The sequence below is a fragment of the Lemur catta genome, chromosome 1, assembly GCF_020740605.2.
Source record: "Lemur catta isolate mLemCat1 chromosome 1, mLemCat1.pri, whole genome shotgun sequence".
Lineage (NCBI taxonomy): Eukaryota > Metazoa > Chordata > Mammalia > Primates > Lemuridae > Lemur > Lemur catta.
Window position 1 is genome coordinate 41,242,710 of NC_059128.1, and position 27,382 is coordinate 41,270,091.

At 51.1% G+C, this 27,382-nt stretch overlaps 1 protein-coding gene across 5 annotated transcripts in view; it reads right to left on the reverse strand.

Annotated features, from left to right (window-relative positions):
• SAMD4A (sterile alpha motif domain containing 4A) overlaps nt 1–27,382 on the reverse strand; it is a 207,873-nt gene that overhangs the window by 5,108 nt on the left and 175,383 nt on the right. For all 5 annotated transcript variants that reach the window (XM_045566851.1, XM_045566875.1, XM_045566858.1 and 2 more), the window contains 6 exons: nt 26,739–27,072; nt 23,132–23,217; nt 17,865–17,983; nt 13,054–13,255; nt 11,659–11,785; nt 4,512–4,595 (listed from right to left, as the gene is read on the reverse strand). In XM_045566851.1, the coding sequence (XP_045422807.1) occupies nt 4,512–4,595; nt 11,659–11,785; nt 13,054–13,255; nt 17,865–17,983; nt 23,132–23,217; nt 26,739–27,072 (952 nt within the window). The remainder of the gene's footprint in view (nt 1–4,511; nt 4,596–11,658; nt 11,786–13,053; nt 13,256–17,864; nt 17,984–23,131; nt 23,218–26,738; nt 27,073–27,382) is intronic.

The following is a 27,382-nucleotide window of genomic DNA, read 5'->3' on the forward strand; positions in this document are numbered from 1 at the left end:
CTAGCTCACAGCAACCTCAAACTCCTGGGCTTAAGCGATCCTACTGCCTCAGCCTCCCAAGTAGCTGGGACTACAGGCATGCGCCATCATGCCCAGCTAATTTTTTCTATATATATTTTAGTTGGCCAGATAATTTCTTTCTATTTTTAGTAGAGACGGGGGTCTCACTCTTGCTCAGGCTGGTCTCGAACTCCTGACCTCGAGCGATCCACCGGCCTCGGCCTCCCAGAGTGCTAGGATTACAAGCATGAGCCACCACGCCTGGCCTCAAGAATCTGATTGATGTCAGAAGTAGACGTGTGGGCATTTGGAACTGAAAGGTCTTGTGGGAGTGGGAGGGTACTGCAGTCTAAGCCCCAGTATCTCAAACCTGGTCTACCAGATGGAGCGTCTGTCTGTACTGGGCAGAACTCAGGTGTGGGAAGGGAGTGGCAGCGTATTCCATGGAAAGCTGGCAGACCCAGGTGCCATGGAGGAGCGCTGAGCCCACTGCCGGGGGTCCTGGCTGCCTCATGAGTGGTTCCAGGCTGGCAAGTCTCCCACCTGAACCTTGAGGGAGAAACCACTTCTTCATTTGTAGGTTCACATGCAGTTGTAGGAAATAGTCCAGAGACCTCTTGCATGGGGTACTTTCCTTTGATAAAGAGTGTTTCGGATTCTTGCTACTAACGATGATAATGCTAGTGCTTAGCAGTTTGACAAGAGCTTCCAAAATGCCTATTGTCTGAGAGAGATCAACTTTGCCAGGTTTCCCCCAATGGTAACATTTTGCAAAACTACAGCATGGTGTGACAATTAAGATACTGACGTTGATACAATCCACTGATCTTATTTCCCCAGTTTTACCTGTACATGCCTGTGTGTGTATGTATGCGTATTAAGTTCTGTATGGTTTTCAGGGAGATTTTAAAGAAAGGAAGCAGTAGTCCCCGAGAGTGTCTGTGGTGTTAGATCATCAATCCTAGCTGCCCACAGATGTGAACTTCTAATCAATAACCTCTCTTCACCTTCTGCGGGTCAACCCGAGCCTTCCGAGTGGTAGCTCTGCGGTGGTGACTGCAGGTGGGAAAACGGGGGCTGTTGTGTGTGTGTGTCCACACACATGGGTGCTTGCAGGAGTCCCTCTGTTGTGGGGGGATGGTTGTAGAGGTCCCTCCCTCATCTGTGGAAGTGCAGTATACACTCTTGCTGGGGCCCCTGGCCCACTCACTCATGCCTAACCTTTATAGCTATAAAAGCAGGGAGCTGGAAACATGAAAATCTCAACTAACCCAACCCAGAGCTGCGTTTTCACTGAATTCCAACCCCACACCTCATCCTCCACAGGTGAGGGTGTTTCTGTGGGGAAGCGTCCAATAGGTAAGTCCAGACTCGACATTTATAGTTGTGCAAGCTGAGTACTGGACACCTCCGGGGGGGGCATCATTCGCATGCAGCTGTCATAGATTTTATGGTTATTACAACAAATTTCCAATAAATGTCAGCACAGCCTCTTAAGAAAGTAGAGACTTTGCACAAAGTCTCCATGTCAGCTAGCAGTGGGGGGAGTCCCAAGAAAGGGGAAAGGAGAGAAGGTGAGAAGGAGCAGTGAGGGCGTTGTCTGCAGAGTGGACCCCAGAACGTGAGAGGACGGGCTGTGTGTTGCTCTCGCTGGTGTGAGTCACTGCAGACTCCACTCTGCCGGGAGGAGCCTGGCTGTTGCAGCCGTGGGTGTTTCTGAACACTCAGGGCCACTAAGCAGGCCCAACAGAGTTTGATGGAAGCTTACGTAAGACCTGCAAAGCAAGATGCAGAAGTGACCCACCAGCGGGCGTCCTCGCCGCTTCTGCTGAGGGTGGGGAGAGGGAAGAGATGGAAGGGAAGGCCAAAGAGAAAAGTGGCTCAGATTTGGCATCAGGAGGGTAGCAGTTACAGAAACAGAGAGCAGAGATGTTGGCACAAAAGGAGGGGCCCAGTCATGCTAGGATGTCATCCTGGGATACAGTGTCCCAGGAGCTTGGACACTCTCCTCCTCCATTCCTGAGTCACGAGCGGAGGAACCTCTTTGACTACGCTTTCCGCTCCTCCCTAGTCACTCGTCTTCCTGTAAAATGACTTAATTCATTGGCATCTGTCTCCAGCAGGGTCATCTTCCTGGCACCTGGAAGGGGTCGGCCAGCAGAGAGGTGCTGTCATAGCGGGAGGGCACAATGCCACTGTGCCCAACTAGGCCACCCTGAACTTAATTTGCATTCTCTGCTCAGGAAACTGCTTACAAGGCTTCCCACCAGAGGGGATTATTGAGAAAAAACACAGCAATAAAAAGGCTTAGGAGATTAACAAGATGAAAACATTAGCACAAAACCATCATTTCAGAGAAGTTTTCTGGAAAAATAGAAGAATGGACCAAAAAAAGAAGTCTTTTGAATGAAAACACTCCGTTAATAAAGAGCATTTGGCATTCTTGCTACTAATGATGATAATGCTAGTACTTAGCAGTTTGTAAGAGTTTCCATAATGCCTATTATCTGAGACAGATCAAGCCCTGGGGGGGAAGGTCAGTTCTCCTTGCTGACTCTCGAAAGCAGGGCAAGACTGAGCCTGGTCCCCCACCCAGCCGGCCTCTGGGGTAGGAGAGCACACGGGCTCCCTGCGGTGGGCTGAGCGTGGCTGGCAGCCCATGGTGGGGGCTTCCCTCACAGCGTCCGAGCTCTGGCAGATGGCTGCTTAGGGACTCACCGGCTGCCATCCTAACTTTGGCCCCATGAAGACCCTCATTACTTCTTTAAAAAATTTTTTTAAATCGGTATATTTGCACATCATAAATCTCACCCTTTGAAAGTATGCAATTCAGTGGTTTTTAGGATATTCACAAAGTTGTGCAACCATCACCGCTGTCTAATTCCAGAACATTTCATCATCCCTCAAAGAGATCTGGTACCTATTAGCCGTCACTCTGGATTCCCACCTCCCTCCAGCCCCTGGCAACCACTAATCTGCCTTCTGTCCCTGCAGATTAGCCTATTCTGGACATTTCACACTAATGGAGTCCTGCACTGCACGGTCTTCTACATCTGGGTTGTTTCACCTAGCACAGCATCGTCAAGGCCCGTCCACACTGTGGCAGGTATCGGTACTTCTTTTTCTTTTAAGGCTGAATGCTGTCTGCTTTTTGGCTATACTACATTTTGTGGATCCATGTTCATCTAGTGTTGGACGTTTGGGGGCTCATCAGGGGGCTGCTGAGCCAATCTCTGTAAGGTGGAGAAGATGACATGGGGCACCTCCTGCCCAGAGGCACTAGGGATGGCCCAGTGATGGTGAGGAGCGTCTAGGATCTGAATGGCGAAGGAGGGAGAGAGCAGTGGTTTGCAAGTGGGGTTATCTAGAGCCCTGGGATGTCACAGAGGCCCTGCGGCCTTCATCCCCCTCCTAGTACTGAGGTCAAGTGGGTGTAGCCCCAGCCCTCCACTCCACTCCATACAGAACATTTATCTGTTTCATGTTTGGTTTCAGGATGAGATCGCGTTTGCAGAGACTAAAAATCTAAAAACCCCCAGTCTGGAGGGCAAAGCTCTCTGGAGTGGCGGCTGATGGCAGCTTTCCCCCAACACTGCCAGATGGCGCACACCTCGGCCCTAGGTGTGAGGACGGCCCTTCTCCAGGCGGGTAAGTGCATCCACACTGGGAAGGCTCACAGGCGGCCTCTCTGGGCCTCCGCGACTCAGAGCCTCCCAGAAGCTGGCAGGAAGGGGCAGGCGTCACCTCTCCTCTGCCTGCCAAGTGTCCGCAAATATCCAGGCCCACAGAAAGGTGCCCATTTAGTAGCGGGAGGGAGCTGAGGGCCTCTCAGGCTGCCGTGGCCAGGCAGGGCCTCAGAACAAACAGTCGGGGGCAGCACAGCTGCTCGCCGGCTGCAGCCCCCGTTCCTGGCTTGCCTGCGGATGTGCTGGCACATCCAGCTCGACCTGTCCCTGTCACACGGCAAAGGACACCTCGGCCTGCTTGGGGCTCCAGGCGTCACGGAAGCTGTTTGCAACAGGGAGACAGAAAAACAAGCAGGGGTTTTCGTTTCAAAAATTCTATTTTTAGAGCAAGTTGGGATGTGCTTGGACCCGGCTGGGGGATCCGGTGCCGAGAAGGACAGCATCCAATGCTGTGTGGGATATTCCCACTAAACGCTACGTCTTGTGTGCCTGCTTCCCCAGCCTCTGGCATTTGGCTGGGACAACTGCGGTGGTGTGATTCCAGCGTGCACTGTGGGGTGGAGCTTCTGGGGCCAGAGGGATGGCTTTGGTCCCTGGGTCCCTGACTCACCTCCCAGAAAGGAGGAGTAGGACACTGTGGGCTGCTTGGCATGGTGTGGCCGGATGAGGGTCCAGCAGCACCTCAAGGCCACTCTTTCTGTCCCCTGCCGCCGCCTCCTCATCCCTTTCCCATTCTCCTGAGCTACTGCCAGAGTGTAGACAGCAGATGGCCAGCACTTCTCCCAGGTGCACAGTAACAAGGACATGCAGGAAGGACACACTTACCTCCCAGGGCGTGTTCGGTCATACTGAGGCACAAGGACTCCAGCCTGTTGTTGATGTCAGGTTCAGTCACAGGAAGCTGGAATTCTGCAGGGGATACAGGGTTATGTTGGTGAAAGGGACTCTAAGGACAAGGAAAAAGTATACATGGTGCCACCAGGCTCCCCTGCCAGGGTAAGGGTCTGGTGTGCCTCCCTGGGACTGTCAGGGAACAGTACAGTCAGGGTCAAACAACCTCTAGGTCTGGTTGACACAGAGTCCATTGTGAACATGGGCAGCTGGAACAAAACCAGTGACTAAAAATAGCTGGTCAGAGTCATAGTCTCTCCCTCCTCACAACCCTCCAGCGGCCTCTGGTCAGAGGGAAAGCCAACCTCCTGCCGCGGCCCACAAGGCCCCACGTGGTCTGGCCCCCAGTTACCTCCCTGCCCTTGTACAGCTCTGCCTTTCCTTGCTCCCTTCCCAGGCCCCCGCTACCCCAGGGCCTTTGCACTGCTGTTCCCCCCGGCCTGGAATTCAGGTCCCCAGAAAGGTTCTCGTGGCTCACTCTCTCTCTGCATTCACATTTCTGGCTCTCCTGCCTCCTCAGAAAGGACTTTCAGTCCGTTGTGTGTGACCAGTATCTCCCCCCACACCGTCCTTTTCCCCTGCTTTATTTTTCTTCAGATGATCCACCAACATCTGACGTACTATGTATTTATTCCCCCCCACCCCAGCTGAATGTCACTTTGTTATAGTAGGACTTAGCTCTGCGAAGTGCTAAGCACACACGCCGGGCACATTTTTGCCTCATTGTGAGGAGCAAGGGAGGAAACTCACGGCAGGGGGAGCACCTTTCCTGACACTGGCCCTGGCCTGCACGCCGCCTACATGTCTATGGAGTGAGAAGCGGAAACTGTGACAGCTAAGAACCCTGAGATGCTATGGAGGGGGTTGTCCTGGGAGATGGGGAAGTCTCAATATTGCCCCTGCCTTCCTGTGTGACCCCGGGAAGCTGTTCCCTGCTCTTCCACCTGTCAAGTGGTAAAAGCATCCTGTGGCTCAGACTTCAGGTCCTTACCCTGCTCTCACATCCCCACCCCAGGGAGAACGTGGGGGCAGAGAGAGAAAGAGAGAGAGAGAGAGAGAGAGATGAAGATGAGGTTGGTGGTTTGGTGGGATAGGAAGTTAAAACCAACAGCTAAACCAAAGTAATTCTTTTCCTTGATTAGCTGTCCCTCAAGATCTTTGTTGCAATTTGAGTTTCCCATTGCCAGGTAGTTCAGAGGCTGATGTCGCTTCTGTTATTTAAAAATGTCAAAGAGAAGGTTGGTAATGGATCACTATGGAAGGCACCGGGGAGCAGAGAGTGTTCTTCCTGACACGAGTCCCAGCCTCGATGGGTTTGGAAGACAACCATGCCAATTCACGCATGGGCGGAGGCTGATCGAGCTCCCAGGGAAGTGGGGAGCAGAGAGGACGGCAGAGCCTCTCCCTGGAGCCCCCACTAGCTGCTCTTAGAGTAGGGTCGGGGCAATCAGACAATCCCAGAGGGAAGAGATTTTAGTATTTTCATCCATTCATGTGAAAATCATATGCATGCAAAAATTAGCAGTCTTTAGGGTGTGAAATCTATAAAATAGAAACACAATTTTATATATAGCGAGTTAGCAAATATGAAAAAAAACAAACCTCAGCAATTATAGCCATCCATATGCTCATTGTAAGATTTAGTTTACTCTCCAGCGCTCCCCTTTAAACAAACACTGTGGAGAGATTTGGATAAATAAAGATGCTCGACATTTGGAGAGAAGTGTTTCAGCTGCAAGATTTCTTGCCAACACGCAGCAAAATGCCATTTTCCAAGCCCGGGATTGCGTGTTCCAAAAAGGGGGCTGAGAAATGCAGGGCTCTCCGCTCCAGAATCCCCAAACCTTCGTGGCTGCTCTTTTAGGTGGGAAGTAGGGGCGTGGGCTTTTCCTCCCCTGCTCTTCTGCAGCGCCAGGGAGCCGTGACCCACACCACTCTGAGCGGCTCTGAAAAATTCTACGTCTCGGGAGAAGCCCATATGTTCACACTGCAGAGTTTCCTAATAGTGTGACTTTTTAATTGTGTATTTGATAAAAACAGATCCATGGACTCTTGCCACACACACAAGACGGAGGGAGATGGTTGGGCAGAAAACAGCTTCCATCTCAGGCTAGAAACCCTTAGCTGCGTGGGGCTTGGCGGGCAGAGCTTTCACTGGAGCTCCAGAGGGGCATTCGGGCAGTTCCTGCCCCGCAGGCCCACGTTAACCACGAGGCCAACTCTTGCTACAGCTCCTGCTAACCCTGAAGGCTCATCTCATTTATCCTGGGTCCCCAGCCGTCACAGAGCAGGCAGACACAGTTGCAAGTCCTCAGTAAGGCAAGCGAGAAAGACCCCTCTTAAACTCAGTCTTCTCTGCTGTTGCCCAAAGTAGGCCTATTTCTGCAGCTCAGGTGACATCTCTGAGTGCCAGGAATTCTTTTCTTCCTTACCATCACTCCACCCCAGGATTTAGTGAGGATCCCAACTCCTGGGATCCCCAGGGTCTAGGCAGACTTGACACTTTTTAATTGTATCTTTTCAGAAGTTCCACATGTACAGAGTAGTCTCATGCTCCATATCAGAGTCACGAAGATTCCAGAAGCGAGCAGCAACCCATCCCTAATGAGATGCTGCTGCAGCATCCAACTGAGCAACCCACATGGCTTGTCCTTGGCAGAAATGGTCCACCCTGCTGAGCCTCACATGTGTGGCACCTACAGTCCAATTGTGAACTCGTTCTCCAAGGCGCTGAGGGTAAGGGGCCAGTTTCCTTAGAACATTAGAGTAAGAAACAGGCCACAGCCTTCTAGGAAAAGCCTGTAGAAATCCTACTTTGCCAATGACAGCTGAGGCTACTCCGCTGAATAACTAGAAAGGTTTTGTGTCTGGTTAAGTGAGAAGTGGGGTTGCAGGAAGGAGAATAGGGAAGATAGGCTGCCTAGGAGGGGGAAAGGGGACAGGGAAGTGGGCCAGGGACCGCTGTGATGAGACAAGGGAAGGTGAGGGCCAAGAAGAAAGGGGGAGGGTGGTTAAAAAAGAAAAAAAACTGGTGTGGGCAGGAAAACAGAGCCCGTCTCCGTATCCACTGTCTGCCAGTCCTGAGCAGAGCTGTTTGCGTTGCCTTATTATACAACAGGGAGGGGGCCGGGCACGGTGGCTCATGCCTGTAATCCCAGCACTTTGGGAGGATTGCTTGCCGCCAGGAGTTCGATACTAGCCTAATCAACATAGCAAGACCCCACCTCTACAAAAATTTTCTTTCAAAACTCAGCTGGGGATGGTGGCACACTCCTATAGCCCCAGCTACTTGGGAGGCTGGGGTGGGGAGGATCCCTTGGGCCCAGAAGTTTAAGGTTGCAGTGAGCTATGATGACACCACTGCACTCTAGCCTGGGTAACAGCGAGACCCTGTCTCAAAAAAAAAAAAAGAAAAAAAAAAGAGGAAATGTTTATGTAGTACTTTAAGTGGTCCCTGTTCTGGTTTCTGCCTCTGCATGGCAGCCCTTTCTACTCCCCGAATGGACCCAGTGCATCAGTGACATGCTCCCTCTCCCTGTTTTTCCTAAAGGCGGTTCTCAGGAAGGACTATGAACCACAGCAGCCTAGGGCACTGTGCTCCCAGGGATGCGGCACTCTAAAGGCGGACGAATCCCAACCACGAGCTGGTGCATAGGGTACGTTTGCTATGGTGAACGGGTAAGTCACACCGTGAGAGGCTGCCATGGCAGGCACCACCACGTCCCTCTCACATCCAGATGGCCCAGTACCGAGGGCAGTTTCCATGTGGTATAGTGCGAGGGGAGGATGAGATTCCCTTGCTGCTCAGCCTACTCTACTGGTGGTTTTCCTTAAAAGCCTGCTCTGCCCTTGCCTTTAGGCCCTCCGGGTGGTGAAGAACCCCCAAGGCCTCCCAGTGGTGCCAGAGCCACTCCAGGATCCTCTCTGGTGGGATCCCAAGGGCACCTGAGCCTGGGTCAGCAGGAACAGAGCTGTTTCCAAGATAAAGGGTCACTCTCCAAGCAATTTCCAAATGAATTTTCTAGTTGGGAAAACACCCTACCTCTGTGAGGAACGTGACCATTCTAGCTCGCCAGGTGCCACACTTGTATTGAGCTCAAGTCACCTTCCTGGTGAGTCTATCTCACCTTGTCCCGTGCACTCCGGGAGGACCAGCTTAGTGCTTCTCACTCATCCCAGAGGACACTGAGAGGCTGGTGGCTTTCCTGGATGGTCCTGGGAAACATCCAAAACCACCCCCGACAGGGCCTCCAAGGGGTCTGTGTATTATGTAGATCCAGCAAAGAGGGAAGCGTCTTATAAACCCAAGCAGGGTGATATGCAACTTGGGTGGTTCTAGTCTCAGGTCTTTGGGGACATTTAAAGTCATGTATCATTTTAACGGAATTATTTTAAGTTTACAGAATGAAAGCACCCTTAGAACGCATTGTAGGTTTCAAGATTTGCCCATGCAGCTTAAAGTGCATTCTCTGAAGACATCTAATGCCCAGGAGGAAAACACTACATTGTTTGTAACGCGGTTTTCTGAGTATTTACTTTGGGGTTGGTCACGCGGCTCTATTTCATTTTGCATTCACTATTACTTCCTTTTGTGTGAAGATGAAAGCCACTTTCTGCCTTCCTGACTTTTGCTGTCCTGATTATGATATTTATAGTCCTAATGCCTGGCCACAAGCCCCAAGAAGTCTCCGTAGCTAAGCATGGTGTGCGGCTGTGTGTGGAGGGGCCCATGTGTGGAAGACACCCCGACTCTAGGAAAAGTCTTCATCTGGACCTGGCTTGGAGGTTAGAGGTGCTGTTCCCGTGCAGGAGGCTGCCTTCTTGGGAAGCTTCTCACAGTGACATGTAGTCTTGACAACGAGCGTTTGCTCAGCAAGGGCAGGGGATGCACTTGCAGCCCTGAGCAAAGGCTCAGGAGCGGCCACCCTGTTCCCTTAGCAGGGGCTTGCTGGTGCTGGGCAGGGCTTAGGAGTGACTCTTGTCGAGTGCTCACCAGTTTCTTTGTAATCAGGAAATCTGAAGCAGCCTTTTCCCCACACTATGGCTCATCATGGCCTTGCTGGAGGTGGGTTTGTATTACTTGGGCAAGAGATTGATAAGAAAAGAAAAAGCCCAAGTGTTCCAGAAGGCAAAGCACATCATTTGCAGACTTGCAGGAAAACTGTTTTAAGTAGTTTAAGTGGTTGCCCCTGGAACATGGGACTGTGGGCAAGAAAGGGTAGGGGAGAGGGACAGTCACTTTTCCTTACAAGCTCTTCTGTATTATTTCATTCTTTAACCAGCGGAACAAGAGGCTTCATAAGAAGAAAGTGAAAACGATCTTAGGTTCATAGTTGCCCTGAGCACGAGCCAGCCACTTGGCACTGCTGGAAAACAGTAAGTAGAGGGGAAACAAAAGCGTAGACTGAGGATCATATCAACAGGTCCAAAGCACTCAGGGATGGTCCAGTTCTTAGAAACTGGACTCTCTGGGCCTGGACTTCTCAACAACTAAGATGGGGAAAACTCAGGGAAGGTACAAGAACAAAGAGGAAGACTAAGAACTGGGAAAAGGGCCATAGAAAGGAAAAAATAGGTTAGAAAAAATGAAGGCCCCACGTGTATTGGGATTGAAGGAGAGCTGTCACTCTGCTAGGGTTCCTGTAAGACGGCTGGGCTGCAGTCCAGGGACTGAGATCAGGGTGAGAAAACATCCAAGGTGAACGATCTCCTCGTGCATCTTGAAATCTCGTCCGCATTCTCTTTTATTGAGAATGGATGATACCATGAACACAGTGGATGGGATGAAATGACCAAGGGTGAGGGCCTATCACGACTCCTAAATTTTATAGGATAGTTCTTCCTGGGAAGAAAAACAGCTACACGTATAGAAGTGGGGAAAAGGAACTTTAAAACAAAAGTGAGTGAGCAAGAGTTTTGGGCATCTGGACCCTGTGGATGGCACTTCCCTTCCTGACGTCCTTTCCCTTGGTGGGTCCTCTCCTTCAGCACCCTCTTCCTCCCTGGCCCACCTTTCACTCTTCCTTGCACATTCCTGCCTGACCCTTGGCTCAAACCCTCCCCCAGACTCCCGGCTGAGCTTGGCCGCAGTCTCAGCTCCTTGGCTTTGGATTCCAACAGCTCCCTTGGTCTCCTCTGCTCCTTCGGCCAGAGCCTTCAGCCCACCCATGGCTTCCGGGACATGCTGTGGCCCTCTGTGCCTTTGCAGTCCTGCTCCCTGGGTTCCTGCTGCCCGTAACCCCTCCCTCCCCATTTCCACCTCTGCACCCGTTTCCCCTGAAGCTCAGCTCCAATTCCAAGAAGCTTCCTTGCCCGCCACAGTGACGCTTTCCTTCCTTGAACCCCTGCAGAAATTACAGAGCATTTCTACTGTCTAGGGTGGGTGTCTTCCTATAGGTACAAATGCCTCTGGCTTGCCTGCCTTGGGGCGGGCACCAGACAGGTGGGGTAATTGCTGTGTAGCTTTGTACTACCCCTGGAGTCGGAGAGGCCACTTGCCTGCACAGGGAAGGGGTTTAGGTATTTGACAGCTGTACAGAATTCCAACTATTCTGCTTTAGAAGGCATGGTGGAAGCTGACGTGGACTTGAAGTATGCCAAGCTGCTCTTTAACCAAGTAAAACAAAGATGTTCGGCTGGTCCCACAGTCATCACTTTGCAAAGCAAGCCCAAAGCAGGGGGAAGTTCTCTCAGCATCCACAAGGTCAAGTTTTCTCTTTCTTTCTCTATAGACACACACCCATGAACACACACACGACACATGAAACTCCTCCCCACCAAAAAGCCCTCTGATGATATCTCTGGTATGATCAATCTAGAAATATAACTAGTATTAAAAATATCCCCATCAGATTGCAACCGACTCTGGGGCTCCATGCGCTGGCTCCCAGCCAAGCCGCCGCTATTCATGCTGGCAAGGCACAGTTTAAAAAAGGAAAGGCTTCTATAAGCTCAAAAGAATGCATGGTGACAGTCGAGGCTAAGCTCTTTCCGGCTGGGTTCACCGGGGCATCTATTTTGGCGTCCTGGCCTCCCCTCCGTGTCAAAGGAGACGTAGTGAGAGACGGAGCGCGAGCTCTACCTGGCTGCTGGAACATCAGCATGTTCTGCGGGGAAGTGTGCACAGGCAGCGAGCGGGTCCTTTGGACTGAGCTGTGGGTGCGGCTGGGCATGCTGTTGCTGCCCCCGGGGTTGGCAAACCAGAGGTTCTAGTGAGAAAAGCAAAAAGGAACTTGTTAGTTCAGACGCCCTGGGTGGGAGAGCAGAGCTGCCAGCCAGAATTTAGGAGGGAAATATCCCCGGAGAACTCTCTGCTAATGTCTAGAACAGGGCCTGCAGGCCAGCTCCTATCTGCACGCTCAGAGAGGGTTTAGATGCCATTCTCTGTGTTCTCTCCCCACCTCCTCAGCCTCGCTCTAAGCCACAGCTTAATCTGGACACAACACTCTCCCTGTCTCCAAAACTCTTTTTATCCTATTTGTTGCTTTTGCTTTTTCCTGTCACTTTTCTAGGAAATGGGGGAGTTCTATAAATGCTTGCAATGAAGAGCACAAACTATTTCAGGGCTCTCATTTCGTTTTCTTTTTGAGATGCTTACAATTTACTCCAAAGCAAGGGGGAGAAAAAAAAGAACCTCTCAGCTGGCAATGAGCTGGCACAACTCAGCTTGTGTGTCCCAGCAGTGACGTCCTCTTGAACTGATCTGGTGGCAACAGTCAGGAAAATGGGGCTTTCTGACACCCCGTGCTGCCTCCCTGGGGAGTGAATCCTGCCTGTCTTGCCTGGAGCTGTTTTCCTATTTTTAAGTCCATCTGTCATCCTTTAGTTTCTCATGAGAACCCACAACCCTCAGACCTGCTGTGTCCCTCAGATCCCAAACCCAACATGCACAGCCCTCTAGGCTGGGGGCATGCAGGTGGAAGGCACTGGGCGGGTCGGGGTGGGGGCCTAGGGCTAGAGGGTGAAGAGCCGTGGAGCAGAGACGTCAGCTCCAAGTCGCACGGCAGGACACTCTGGGCAGCCGACTGTGACTGGCTGAAATTGTGACATTTGTCCCTCTGACAGCCTGTCTCTGACTCTGTCCCATGGATTCTCCACCACAGCTGGGACCATGACAAGGGAGCTATTTGCCATGGATACAAAGGCAAAGAAAGCTCCGTAAGTGCTCAGGCTTCCCTGAAACCCAGATGTGGGCAAAGAGAAAATAGGTCTTGCATTTCTTTCTAAAGGCCCTCATGTTCAGGGTCTCCAAGATTTAAAGAGGTTCTCGGGGCATCCTCAGCACAGCTCTGGGGTTGCTTTGTCTCCCAGGGAAAAAGCACAAACGATGCTGGTCACCTCTGAGGCATGGGGACAAATGCCCCTCAATTTAGCTCCCTTTGGCCTTTCTACCACCTTGGGGTCACCTGTCAGGGAGGTCTGAAGACTCGGGCCATGCGCCTGGCTGGGCTTCCCTCCTCCCTGGGGCAGAACACACCTGTCTTCCTTGTTTCATGATGGTGGGGTTGGCTGTGGTGTTGCGCTGGTTGGAGCTGACGAATCCACTGGTGCCCAAGAGGCCCAGGCGGGCGGAAGGGACGTTCCGGGAGGGGAGCTGGTACTGACGCGGGTTCCGCCTGCCCATGCCGCCGCCCACAGAGCCAGCCGTGGGGAGGGAGTTGGACTGCCCAAAGCCGCGACTGCAAGAGCCAAGAGAAGGAACCAGGAGGCCATCAGTCACCGCCCAGCGCTTCCCCAACCCCGGGTTGCCAGTGGGACGCCGCCCTGGGGTCTGCTCACATTTGGACAGTTGTGAGGCCTTCGCGAGCCCTGTGCCAACAAAAGGCTATGATTACAACAGCAGATAACATCTGCGAGTGCATGTCACAGGCACCGTCCTGGGACTTTTACATCATTCTTCAATCCTTACCACAACCCTATGAAGTAGGTGCTCTGTCCTTCACAGCGGAAGTACAACAGGCACTTAGGGACTTTGCCAAGGCCACACAGCCAGCAGGCGGCACGGCGGATCACAGGCCCAGAGGTCAACAGCACGCTATTCCACCCTCCTCCATGCCGCACCTGTCCCGCCTACGGTGTTGCAGACGAGGTCGTGGGTCCCGGGCACTCGTGTGCCTTTCGAGAGGCCACACAGCAAGAAAGTGCAGAGCCAGGATCGGAACGGGGTCTGACTCCTGTCCCTGTGTCCTGTGCTGCTTCCGTTCTACTGGAGCCCGTCCCGATCTGTGCATCTGTGTGGCAGACGTGGGGAGAGAGAGCCCCACTCGGACGTAAGCGCTATGTCTGTCCTCGACAGTCCCGTATGTCCCTCGCCTGAGCCGGCTCCTGAATGCAGGTTGGATGAGCACATGAACCAGCGAATGAATTAGTCTCTGCCATCACGATGCTTCCCCAAACGGAGAGCCGACCCCATCTGTGGGGCTAGGGATATGCGGACAGAGATGAAGACATTTGCCAGCGCTCTGGACCCGGGACACGGGCTACCCCGGCTCCACAGGCCTCTCCTGCAGCACAGCACGCACAAAGGCCGGAGGGGTTCCGTGCTCCTTCTGGGCCCACGCAGGGGGGCTGCGGGCCCCTCGTGTCACCTGTGGGCGCCAGCACTTCCACTGGGTTAGGTGACTTCAGTGCAGAAGAACTCGTCTTCTCCAACATGCCTCAGGTCTGGGAGGTTACACGGCAGCCAGCAGGGTTTCAGGGACCAGCACATTCTTTCCAAGAAGAGTCAGCTTTAGTCATTTACGGTTTAAGTTGAAATGCTTTACCTCCGACGGCCACAAGATGGAACAGACTTGCTTTTCCAGCCACACGGGGAAGGTTTGTAGCGAGCCTGCGAGGAGACTCCGGGAAGCAGGGCTGACGTAGTTTAACCAGTTGAGGGTGATAAGGGGCCTGCAAAACAGTCATTTCCTGAGCTAAAGGGAGAGCTGTGTGTGTGTGTGTGTGTGTGTGTGTGTGCCTGTGTATGTGTGTGTATGTGTGTGTGCCTGTGTGTACGTGTGTGTGTGGCGGGTGGTCTGAGCCAGCAGTGCAACAGGCTCAGGAAATGTTTCTCTTCTCCTGGGATTCCTTCATCTCGTAGGGAGAGAAGGGGCAGGTAAGAGAATTCTGGGCTTGTGTCTTTCTACTTCCAGAAGAAAGAGTTCTAGCTTCTGGTCAGAAGCACATCAAAGTATGGTGAGGAGGAGGGACGTGGTCTTGGTCTGTCTATCTCATCCTTTCTCCCCCACTCTTCCTTTGTTGATTGAGGTCTAAGATTTTTGGTTGGAAAGAAGAACTTAGAGCCAGGAGGAGTAGAACTGATTCTACATGATCGAGACCCCTTCCTTTGGAAGGACAATCTGAGATAGGTGACCAGTAGAAGACAGGATCGAGTGTTCCGTTGGTTTTTTAACGATGAAAACTAGTCCTTTTGTTTCCGGACTTTTGAATCTGGAATTTCGGCCACCTGGTAGATGATTCAGTATTCAGCTAAGATTTTTCCTTATTTAGTGTGGATAGCAATTTCTCACTTTCCTTTTTGGTTGGATTTTTAAGAAGTTATTTCATATGCAAAATACGGAGTCAATGAGTGATTTGAAAATGATCTGTGCTTCCAGGAAGGCAAGACTGTATTCTTAAGCAATGTAATGTGGGCAGAGGATTCTCTTATGGGACACTTAGTCACTGGAGAAATGAGGGAACTAGGGACTCCTAGAGTTAGGACTTAGACACAGAGGTGGGGAGTAGAGGCCAGAATATTTTGGGAGTAGGACTTGATGGGAGGGAGAATTTGGCTATGTCATTTTTCTCCTGACAGCGGGTCCCCTACTGCTGTGTCCTCCGGTGGTTTTTACAAACCCAGATTTGCTGAGGGTTGCCATTGCTGGCGACTGGAGTGAATGCTTAGGTTACTTAAGATTGCCAGGCTTAATGAAATCATCATGCTTTCTGGGGAGAGAACAAAGTGCCAAAAGTGAAGTTTTCCTTTCTCATTTTCTTGCTCTGCCTTTCTAAATTTGATTTCATTACACTGAAATGCATGAAAAGTCTTTGATAAAATAACATTAATCAGAACCAATTAATTGGGGATTTGTGATAATTCAAGCAGGGGCTGGGCTGCAGTTACCTTTGTATTATCAGAGAAACAGATCTTCAAAGCAAATTAATAGCATAAAAGGATCTCAGAGGAAATACTTATGAGTATAAAATATTTTCTACCATTTTAGCAACATCCCATTGAACATCCACAATCAGTGACTGAATTCATTCTTATGTAATCAATGAAAAGACACCATCAGGACTCAACCTGGTTAGCCCAATTCAAGCGTTAGTTAATAACACCCTAGAGAGCCTGAGGTTGATGGCCCGTGTTCCACCCTGAGCAGGGCTCTCGAATGTGGACCAGTGACAAAGCAGGGCTGATGGAGGCAGGAATGGAACTTTCTGAAGAGGAGCAAGGAGCTTGGAAGCCCTACCTTCATCTTCAACCTCTGAATGCCTTCTTCCTCTTGGAACTTGTCTCCTAAGGGTCTGGTGTTATGAGGCATCTGGAGCTGCCTCCTTTTCCTCGGAGAAGAATTGCCTCATAGGGCTATGAGGACAGAGATGATGACATTTGCAAGTGCTCTGGAGCTGGGACAAAGACTGCCATTGTTCCACAGGCCCTCCCCACAGCATGGGCCACGCAATGGCCAGAGAGGGTCCCTGCTTCTCCTGGGTCCACTCTTGAAGGCTGCTGGTACCACACGTGGGTGCTGGCACTTGGGTTGGGTGACCTTAGGTCAGAAAGTACTAGTCTTCAACATGCCTCAGGTCTGGGAGGTTATACGGCAGCCAGCAGGGTTTCAGGGACCAACACATTCTGAGGCCTTCTGCTCCTGAAGAAGGGAGACGCTGGAGATGGGCAGGAGGATGAGGAACAGGCCTTGCCCTTCATCTGGGCCATCAGGAATCCTCAGGGCGCAGAGGTGGTCTACCCAACCCCCCAGGGTTGGCAACCCCAGGGCTTGGGGCCAGGGAGCTGACCGTGAAGAGTGTTGCCTCATGGTCTCTTCCACACATCAACCTGAGCCCACGAGAGTCCCCTAACTTCTGTGGGGGTTTAGAGCATGGAGCTAAAGCCAGCCTGCCTGGTCCAAATCCTGCATACTGCTGGCCACCAACTCATCTAGAAATTGGGGTTAACAGCAGCAGACCTACCTCACATGGCTGTCATAAGGATTCAATGCATTAATATTTTTAAAGTGCTTGGATACCAGTTGGCACGTAGTAAGTGCTAAATAAATGTTTAATAAATAAGTATTATAGATGCTGGAATGTGATCACTCTTCAATTTTAGAATTAATCTTTCATGAAGACTTTTTACAAACTGTAACTGGCCTTATCTACCTTAAATACAAAACAGTGATGTTTTAAGACACACTTACGCAAGTAAATGCCCAAAATGTTAACGACACAGGCAGACAGATTCTATGTAGGCACTGAGAAATGAAATGAATTCAGAAGCTTTTTAGGTGCAAGGGTAGAAATTATTTATCTGCTCATGTTTTAAAATGTAAACCAGAATGTTGATTTTTCAGGATCTTTGCATTATCATTGCCTTATTTCCCAACAGTTCCCTATCACCATTCAAGGCTTAACTCAACCCTTCCCCCTACTTAATTTCTCCCACAAATTTTCACTGCAGTTCACCTTTAATATGCAATTGGATTCTTCAATTTAAAACCATATTAAGGTAATGGGTTCTAAAGTACAACCAGGCTTATTTTTAACTGCATCCGAGAAGCTGAAGTACTATGAAAAATCAAGAATGGTACTGCTCCACTATGAGACTGCAGCTCAGACCAAAATAGACTAGCACTGGGCTCTTCACCCTGCCAGCAACTATAATTAGCTTGTCTGCAGCTAGAAGGGAGAAAAAATTACACTATCACTTAAGGTGCTGATGGAACAACCCATTTTTGTCCTTTCAGATTCCCCTTTTGTGGTTAAACCACCAAGTGTTTTGCTGGCATTCATTAAGTCACACCCACCCCTCCCCTCCCGTGTCCATCCGGACTAATGCCATCATTTTGACAATGTAAATTGAGTTACAAAGGCTCACATTCAGCTCTTCCTCTGGGAACACTCTCTCTCACAGCCTTTTTCCAACCCCACCTGTTTAAAGAATGTGATTTGGAACTCGCCACGGGGCATCTTCACGAACAAGGAATGATGCCCTACCATATTCCTGCCCCAGGAACCGAGGCAGGCAACGAGGCACCAGGGGAACCACCATGCATTACAAAGAATGAAATCCCAACATACTTTCTTTGCTGTCGATATCCTGATATGTCTAGAAGGGTTTTCCGAGGGAAAGACCGAAAGAGCTTCTGCACCTGCTGTTTCCATGACAACAATCTTTTTTTCTGTGTCTCTGTAAATGCCTGCAAAAACAAACAGGACTTTTAAATGGGTGATGCAGCCTGGCATTAGGGGGAGAAACATGCAATTAATGGGGGAAAACATCGGAATCTGTACAGTTGCCTTCTCTGTACCTGTTTCCAACCATGGTCCAAACAGCAGTCAGTTTAATTTGGAAGCTGCCTGTCCTGGAAATTCAAATTATTTGACATTGGAGGTGCCTGGTAAGGTACATGCATCAAGCTTTTGACAACCCCTGTTTCTGGCTGCCTTTCTGGTAGGTCCATACTCACCTTCGTTTCCTCTCGACTCCACTCTGGACTCTATTTATTAACCAACAATGAATTGCAAAATTGATTGTTGACTACTCTGGCTTTTGTGGGCTCCTTGTATTTTCATAATCAATGGAAATTCTAAACCACTCTAAAAATCAGTCTGCTTGGTGGTGTGTGGTCACCCTGGAGTGGTCTGTAGGGCAGTGGAGAATGGAGCATGTTCTCTGTGTTTCAGGGCTTTGCTGAGAAATCTCCAGTTGTGGGGTGCCGTGCCCTACAAAAACCCCAGTGCACCAGTCCTGACTTGAACCTTGCCTGCAGTTTAGGAAAGTGGGTAGATGTGATGCCTTCTCAAGTCTTTTCTATTAATAGTAGAATTGGTGTGTGGGGATGTTTTGCCTACTGCCTTGTAACACTGTCGTCTGTATTATGTGCCCTGTTGCATACAGCCTTTGTACGCACCTCAGCTGAGGGAAGGACTTTACAAGGGTTTTCAGTACCCAAGGCAGGGACTCTCTAATTCACGGTGTGTTAGAATCACCCAAGGAGACAGCTAAAATGCAGATTCCCTCCCACATGCCCAGAGACTGATCTAATACCTCTGGCGGGGTGTCTGGGGAGTTTGCGTCTGCAGCAAGTGCTGGGGTAATTCTGCTGCAGGTAGAGCACTGACACACGGTATTCTAGATGTCAAGGACCCCACGTGATATATGAATCTCCTGCCAAGTGCCCAGAACATGTTGCTGCGGGAACCCATCAGATTTGATTGATTAGCGGTAACAACGATGGAGATAAGACTCCCGAGTTTTGTCAATAAGGCATGAAATCTTTAAGTAGTAATAAAATATTACTTAGAGCAACAGACTAAATGACTAGTTCCCATAAATGAAACAGATTCCTTAAATGGAGAGAAAAAAAAATGACAGCTTAATTTTCTCCCGATGATGCTTAATCTTTACGGACCTAAACGCAGGAGAGCTCTGTGCACAAAAGCAAAAGCATGTTAATCATACCATGGAAACATCGCTGACAACTTGCAATCCCCTTCCTCCCGGGTGACCTTAGCCAAATGCCATTAAGAATATTCATCAAGGAGGGCTGCCCAACTGTAGGGCCATGTGCCCCAGTAGAGAAAGAGGTGCGGCCCCCTTGCAGGCGTGTGGCGGTCGGGCTCACCACTGGAAGGTGAGGATGTGGTTCTCCTCCATGGCCCTCATTTATTGATGATGCTCCCTGAATGTGCAAGTACACAGGAATACCTCTGAAAACCGGGCAGAAGGCAAACATTTCTGCTGGACTAAGAAAGGGAGAGGACAGAATCTGCTTTTGACTGGCTTATGCAGCCCAGTGCTGAGCAGGGACAGAGATGCAGGCACGCTGCAGGAAGACTGGGCTGGAGGAAGGCTCTGGATGCAGATGGGCAGGGCTCGAATCCCTGCTTACCCTTATGCAAGGTCTTCTACCCAGGACTCGGTTCCTTCTGAAAACTGAGGATAACAGTATCTCCCTCAAAGGGATGTTGTGAGAATGAAATAACACATGAAAAGCACTTAGAATATTTAGGACGTGCCTAGCTCTTACTAATGGTTCAATACCCGCTGCTTACAGATGCTCTAACCAGGTTTTTCTGGTTGCACAGACCAGCTGTTTGGTGGTGACGTGGGTGTTCCTCACATTTGTTATTCAACCATGATCTTCAGCTCCAACAACAGCACAAATCAAATGACTTCAAGGTCTCAAAACTGCAATACTGAGCTGGTCTGGAGCCAACCCGAAGGACAACTGGCCTGAGTTTCCAAGTGGCAAAGGAGTGAATGGCTCACTTTATAGATGTGCTTCCCAAGACGTCATTGCACACACATCTCCCATGGCGGCAAACAGCCTCCAAGATGGAAATGTTTACCCCTCTGCAGTGGCCAGCCCATCCCCTCTCACGTGGGGCATCAGGCTCACTTCGTCCAGGGTTGCAGAGGGAGCGAGCCCCTCAGCAGTGCTGAGGGCGTGCGGTGGCCGGTTCTTCTCAGCTAGGAGGTGTTGAGTCAGTGCGCTGGAGCTTGGTCACAGCTGACTGCAGCGATTTCTGAAAACTGCTTCCTGTACCTGCAGAAGAGTCCTTCCTTACGGGGGATCTGCTGTCGGCCATGATGCCTGATATCTCACTGCACCCGCTCCACTGGCAGCCCCAGGTTGGGCTGCAGAGCAGCTTCCTCGGGGGCCTGGTGGGGAAGGGAGGGCTCCATGCCTGGAGACTGCCCAGATACCCCCAGCCACCACTTCAGAGTCCTCTGTCCCCATCAGGCCCAGACCAGTCAGTCTGGAGGAAGACAGCTACGATGCACCCCACAGTTTATGTGGCTGGATTAAAAGGCTCACAGAGGGGCAAGAACCCATCCTTCTACAAACACCTCAAGACACAGCAAAGTAGCGAAAGGCCTGGGATTATAACCCAGGACTCGAAGTGACTGGTCTTAGATGTAAAATTCAGAACTTTCCTATCCTCCTTTTATTACTCTAGAGACTTGGTCCCTTCACCCCGGGGGAGGAAGGGAGGTGTGCTGGCTTGATCAACACCTTCCCCGCTTCCAGCCCCCTAAAGGACAGCGTGTTCGGGCTGTGAAAGGGAGGCCTGTCTTGCTGAGCCCGGGCCTAGCCTTCCTCCAGCATGGAGGCTGTGTCTCCACGGGCCTCACGGGCAGGGCGTGCTCTGGCCACACAGAATCACCTGAGGCTGTGCAAAGTTACTCAGATGCTTTTCCTCTTTCTTGAACTAGAATAATAAGAAGAAGCCTTGACCAGCATTTTCCCTTCAGCAGCGTGCAGGCCTTTCCTCTTGAAACTGTTTTACCCGGCACCTCCCTGCCTGTGATCCTGTCCCCAAGAGCCCCCACCTGGTGCCATCTGCACTCCAAATCACTCAGCTCTCAGAGAGGCAAAAGGGAAAGAAAGAAACTCAGAGCTGGGGAGCCCAGGAGGGCGAGGCGTCAGGGCAGAGTGCAGGGCTGGACCAACGAGGCAGGCTGCGCTTTGAGCAGAGGCAGCTGGAGGACTTGTCATTTTTGTCTCATGGCCTGGCCACTAGAGGCGAGGTGGAAGGGACCTTGTCCCCCAGTCTCTGGAAGCCCTGATGCTGAGTGGGTGCAGGAGAGGAAGCAGAGCTCCCGTTTGCTTTTTCAGAAGCTTAGATTTTCCCTTGACCCGTTTGCTTCAACCCCCTGCAAACATCCTCTTCCCCAGTAAAACAGAGCCCTGCGCAAACAAGTCTCCACCGAACCTCCAGGTCTCGGTGCGGGGTCGGCTCCTCTGAGGCAATGCCCGGGTTGGCTCTGGGGAAGGTGCTGCTGCTCCTCTGTGCTTCAGGGGTGCAGGGATGACCTTATCAGAGGCTTTGTCATCATGAATGTGATGGCCCGTTTTCTCTGTCTCACCCACCGCTCTCGCACCTAAGCCACCTAGCTAGGGACAGGGCCTGGGTGCTCAGTAAGTATCTATGGAATGAGCAAGTTGTGACATCCTTCCCCGTGTTCTTGCCTTCTCTTCTTTCTGTCGCTTTTCGCCGGCCAATACAAACACGGTGTCAGGATTGGAAACAGAAAAGGGTTAGTCAGAGCTTGGGCAAAGGCGGGCTTGTCCCTTCCTGACACAAATACACAAACCCTTCAGTGGGCGTCAGCCATCATCAGACAGTACCTGGTCGCTCTGGGGAAACCGTTAAATAGAAAAAATATAACATTTTTTCAGTGAAAAACCCTATACGTTGGATGAGCTCCCAACCTAGGCAAGCCGGTCACTGTAATCACGCTGTGACAGAGAGCTGTGGCTGGAGCCGCCAGGGCACACAGAAATTCACACTGCTGGGAGAAGAAACCGCAAAAATGGGATTGAAGGGAGTGGGGAAGGAGGGGCTAGGGTAGAATCCCAGAGGGGGGGGTACATCCCCCAAGAACTAAACGGGACCTTCAGTAGCCTGCTGCCTGTGTGGCAGCTGGGGGGGGCGGTGTGAGAGGCAGGCCGGAAGGGCCACACCACTGCGCTGGGCACCCCTGCGCTGGAGCCCACCGGCCCCTGGGTTCTGGCTGCCAACAGGGCAATGGCGAGGAGGCCTGGGGCCTCTACCACCTCATTCTCACATCAGATTCCTACAAAAAGACCTCGCTAGGTTTATCTGGTCCCCAGTTTCTCCAGCCTAGATCTTGTCTCTGTTACCCTTTGGGGGGTGTGTGCCAAGGAGCCACCGGAGTCCTGGACCTGAGACACAACCCCTCTTCTCCACCCGTCCCGCAGGGCAGCCGCCAGGGTGGAGGGCTGGCCGGCGTGCCCAGGAATCGCCTCGCCCTGCACGAGCAGGCTGCGCTCCGAGAGGCAGGTGGGCACCCCTCCTCCCTGCCTCGAGCCTCCTTCACGAGGACGTGTGGCAAATACCCATCCTACAGAAATCACAAGTCAAAATAAATGCGGCTCAACAGCCATCGGCCCACAAACACGCATTACTTCTTGTGTGTGCTGGCTCTCTTCCTCCCGTTTCCCCGAGCTAAAAGGCAAAGAGTTCAACACGACAATTTAAAAAGACTCGAGCATGCCCAGAGCTGGGTGGCAGGGCTCTGCGCTAAGCTCCCCAGGCTCGGTCACTCGGGGATGCTTCTGGCGTCAGAAGCTCTGTCAGGCGTTCACCCTCACGGCAGAGCTCTCGGTCCGGGCGAATCTTTGGACGCCACGGGAATACACAAGCTGTGTTTAGGTCTGAAGCTGTCATGGCCTAGTTCTGCCCAAACTATTATTAATGACTGTTCACCCCTCAAAAACAAGTTGCTGGAGACCAAAGCGATCACATCACAGAAACTCTGAGAACCATTTCTAAGCAATGAGAAAAACAGTTTGGTAAAACCTGTCACTACTCACCTCATGAATTAGACACTTGTCTATGAGCTGTAAATAGGAACTTATATTTTCCTCATCAGGTCTGGAGACCAAGAGCTGAGTGCACACTGTGAATTTAAAAAAAAAAAAAAAAAAAAGCAGATGAGTTAGAAAAATGCACACCCGGGCTAACCCCTGAGATCTGCCTCTGATTTCCTTTCAGGACCAACATGTTGAGAGGTATGTGTGTCTGTAGCTTTACGTAAGGTTCACAAAAAAGGCCAGGAGGCTCCTCATTCCACGGCAGCCCTTGCCTCGAGAAGCCCCTTGGGTTAATTCCAGTCATACCATTCTATATTAAGCCTTCTGCAATAAGACACTTTGCGAGAAGAACGCAGCAGTGAGCAGCAGCGTCCTGAGCTCTTCTTCTATAAAAGTGGCTCTGTGTGAGCAGGCTTCACAAGCATTAAAGACCACCGACACAGCAGAGAGCAGTCTCCGTGATCTTATGAATGAGCGTGCGCCTCTGGCCAGGTGGAGAGGCAGTGGCGTTTGTGTTTAGAGGAACGGGCTGGCACCTCTTTTAGGCTGGGAGGCGTGTGGGTGTGCGCCTGAACAGGAGGCCTGCTGCTCAGTCACTGGAGGGTCACCTTCTCAGAGGGACGTGCACAGGTATGCACACACAGGCTCACCTACACACTCAAGTACGTGCTGCCAAGGAGGGAGCAGAGTTGATCTGCGGGTAGAGGATGGACACACACACACACCCCCACATACACGCGACGCTGGACTTCTCACGGCCATGTTGGTGTGGCCCATGCTACTCTTGTTATAGAGGCCACAAAGCTCTGACTTTGGTGTGGTGTCTACAAGGCCACAGAGGACATGTGTGGACAAAAGCAGTCAACCAAAGAGCAAAAACATCCGGCACTCCAGTAGACCAAGCTTGAAACTTGGGCATCACACTTGATCCCTCCCTCTCCCTAACCCTGCATGACCAATCTGTCACAGAATGCATTTATTCCTCGGCCTTTGCACAGAGATTTTTCAGTATAGCATTGTTTGGCAAAACAAAAACTTGGAAACCACCTCAATGTCCATCAATCGGGACCCTGTTAAATAAATTATGGTTTATGCAGACAGTGGAAGAGTATGCAACCTTTAAAAAAGAATGAGATGGTGCCATTTGTATTGATGGAAATATTGAAAGTATTAATATAAAATATTGAAAAAATCTACCAAGCTGCAGAAAAGAATGTAAGGCCTGTATGTGTATATAAAAGTAGGTATTCATGTGCTTGTATATGATGATAAAGTTTCAGAAAGGATATCCCAAAACTTAACAGTCACCATCCCTGGGGAGGAAGATGGCAGGGCTTGAGGGGAAGGAGGGCTGTTTTTCACTTTCCACCATTTTGTTTAAATTGTGTATGTTGAACATGAATTGGGTTTATATTAGTAATTCCTTTCAAAGTAGTTAAAATATAAAGCAGCAGTACCATAGGAGTGTGGGTCTCACGGGAAGGGGGCTGACGTCCACAAGCTGTCCTATATGGGCTTGGCAGGGCTGTGGCTTCACCCCTGGGGAAATCTGTTCTGATCCAGCACAGTGGAGGGTGGGTGGGTGTGGGTACGGGCAGGGGAGGTGGAGGAGGGAGAACAAAGGCCCACCCTGGCCATCAAGCTCCAAAGGAAGCTATGAGTCATCTCCTGAACCGAATTTCTATGAATTTAAGGTTTTTGTAGGATCATCAAGGATTATTCTTACTGCAACTATGAGGCTCAGGTGGCCATTTCTATTGGTGAAATCTTGGCTTCTTAAAATGGTCTGAAATATTGGACAATAAAGGGAAAAAAATTGTTTTCCCCTCCCAGAGGAAAAGTGCTGACCTTCACCACATTTTTTAAATAATCAAGATTTCTTGTGAAACGTCCCATCAAGCACAAATTATTCTAATGGTGGACATTTTCAAGGATATGGACACAAGAGTCTGAGCCCCAGGGAAGGCAGAGGGTAGTCCGGGTGGAAAGGGTGCTCTTACCCAAAGGGCCATGCTGTGACGCCCATCCTGCCCTATAGACACGCACACAGCATGGCCACGGTACGCTTGGATAGTCCTTGGGAAGGCCTAACTTTAGATACTATCATCCCTCAATTTGTGCAACAAATACCTATCAGGCACCTACCGTAAGCACCGTGTTATAGGCAGGGTATTCGGTGGCTACTAAAAGTGGTCTGACAGTACTGCATACTAATGGAGATGCAGTCAATTACAGACAGACAATTACAATCTAGTGTGAACTTGGTCAATACTAGGAAAGCAAAGGGGATCTGGGGCATGTGAGGGGTACCTCACCCACCATGTGGATAAGGCAGCCTTCCTGGGGCATGTGAGGACTGAGCTGAGACTGGGAGCATGAGGAGGCATGACACAGGTGAAGAGAATGGGTGGGAGAAAGAGCGTTATAGGCAAGGCTGTCACATACAGATGTGCAGGTTGTGCACTGCACAAATACATACCAAGGTGAGTGCCTGCAGTGCCACATCCACCCAGAAGGGTGCCATTTTGTAATTTATATTAAGGCTTTGTACGAACTAGTAGGGCCCCAGGTTCTAGGCAGAAAGGAAGTACACACAGACTCAGAGGTAAGAGAATATGCAAGCTTTTGAGAACTGAAAGATATAAAGTCTGTCTGGAGTATAGAATGGAGGTAGTAGGGGCAGCAGAGGTAGCAAGGAGGGGCCAGATGACAAGTGATTCTTTAAGTTTGGGTTTTATCACCTAAGAGCTAAGGGGAGCCATCACGTGGAACTTAACGGGTTCTATCTTTAGCTTGTAAGAAGGCATGGTGGTGACCATCAGATGATAGAGAGACTGAGGGTTCAAACCCCAGCTCTGCCATCAACTGTGTCAGCCTAGATGGGCTAATTAGCCTGTGTGCCTCAGTTTCCTCCCCTGTAAAATGGGGTAATTTGGGGATTAAGTAAGCTGCACAGGTAAACACAGAGAACTGGGCCTGGTACATAGCAATGGCTAAATCAACACAAGCCATTAGCACTAGAGTGTCACATGGTGGAGCAACCCTGAGGGGAGAACATAAATGCAATAGACACTGAAGAACTTTTAGCTCCGAGACGAGAATTCTCCAAATTCTGGCCACATCTGGAAATACTCTGGGTGGTGAGGAGAGAGGCCACGGAAAGGCCCAGCATCCTTCTGCACGGGGAGCTCTGGGACCTGTACCCCTTTAGCCTGTCAATCGTTTCCTGCCACTTTTGCTTTGGGGAGTGGATCAGCCACCAAGTGAGTGGTTTGTTCCTGAAATCGGTTTTTCCAGAGTCCATCCCACCTTCCTCCCCCGAGGGCCAGTGAGCACCGCGGCGGGACGGCCCAGCATGCCCTGGTCTGAGGGAGGTGGAGAGAAAGGGGTGAAGGAGTAGGGCTTTGGGGGTCAGAGGGACTGGCGTGCAAGTCCAAAGGGCTTAACCTCTCTGAGCTGGATGTTCCTTATCTGCGAAACAGAGCTGGTGACATCTGTCAGGAACGCGGTTTATCCAGCACCCCCAGGAGGCCCTCCAGGAACCCATGGCTCTGGTTAGCAGAATCAGGGAGCAGAAAAAGGGGGAAAGGGGATGATCGGACTCTACCTTTTCCCATGACGCGTGTGAACTGCCCGGGAAGGTCCCCCTCGGGCAGCGGGGCGACAGCCAGCTCCCCGTCACAGCTGCTCAGCTGGTGTGGCTGGAGCCCGCCGCTGGCCCCAGCCGAGGGGGTGGCCGTGGCACCGGTGGCTGCACCACTGTCTTTGCCGTCGGGGCTCTGGCTCTCGGGGCCCATCAGCGAGGGCTGGTGCGGGGCCTGCGGTTCCCGGTGGCGAGCCTCCGGGGTGGCACTCGGGGAGCTGTAGGCCTTGATGGGCGTCAGGATCATCTGGTGCAGCTCCTGGAGTGGGATGCGCAGGCTGCCCCCCTCGATGATGTCCTGGACAGTCAGGGAAAGAAAAGACCTGTCCCACCGGCACAGGGGCCGCCCCCTCCGTGCCTGCCCTCCCCGCCCGCAGCTGTTCCCAGGTACGGTCTGTGGCTGCTGGTCCCTGCAGCAGGAGGCCCGTGCGAACAGCGGCCATCTAGGTTGTATCATCCTAACCTTGGCTCAGGTGGACAGCTTGGAAAATGCAGATGTGTACAGTGAGGAAAATATACATCACATGACAGCCCCGCTATCTAGAGGTGACCACTAAAACAGGTGGGTACGTTTTCTTTTCCGGCTCCTTCAGCATAGTTCTACACAA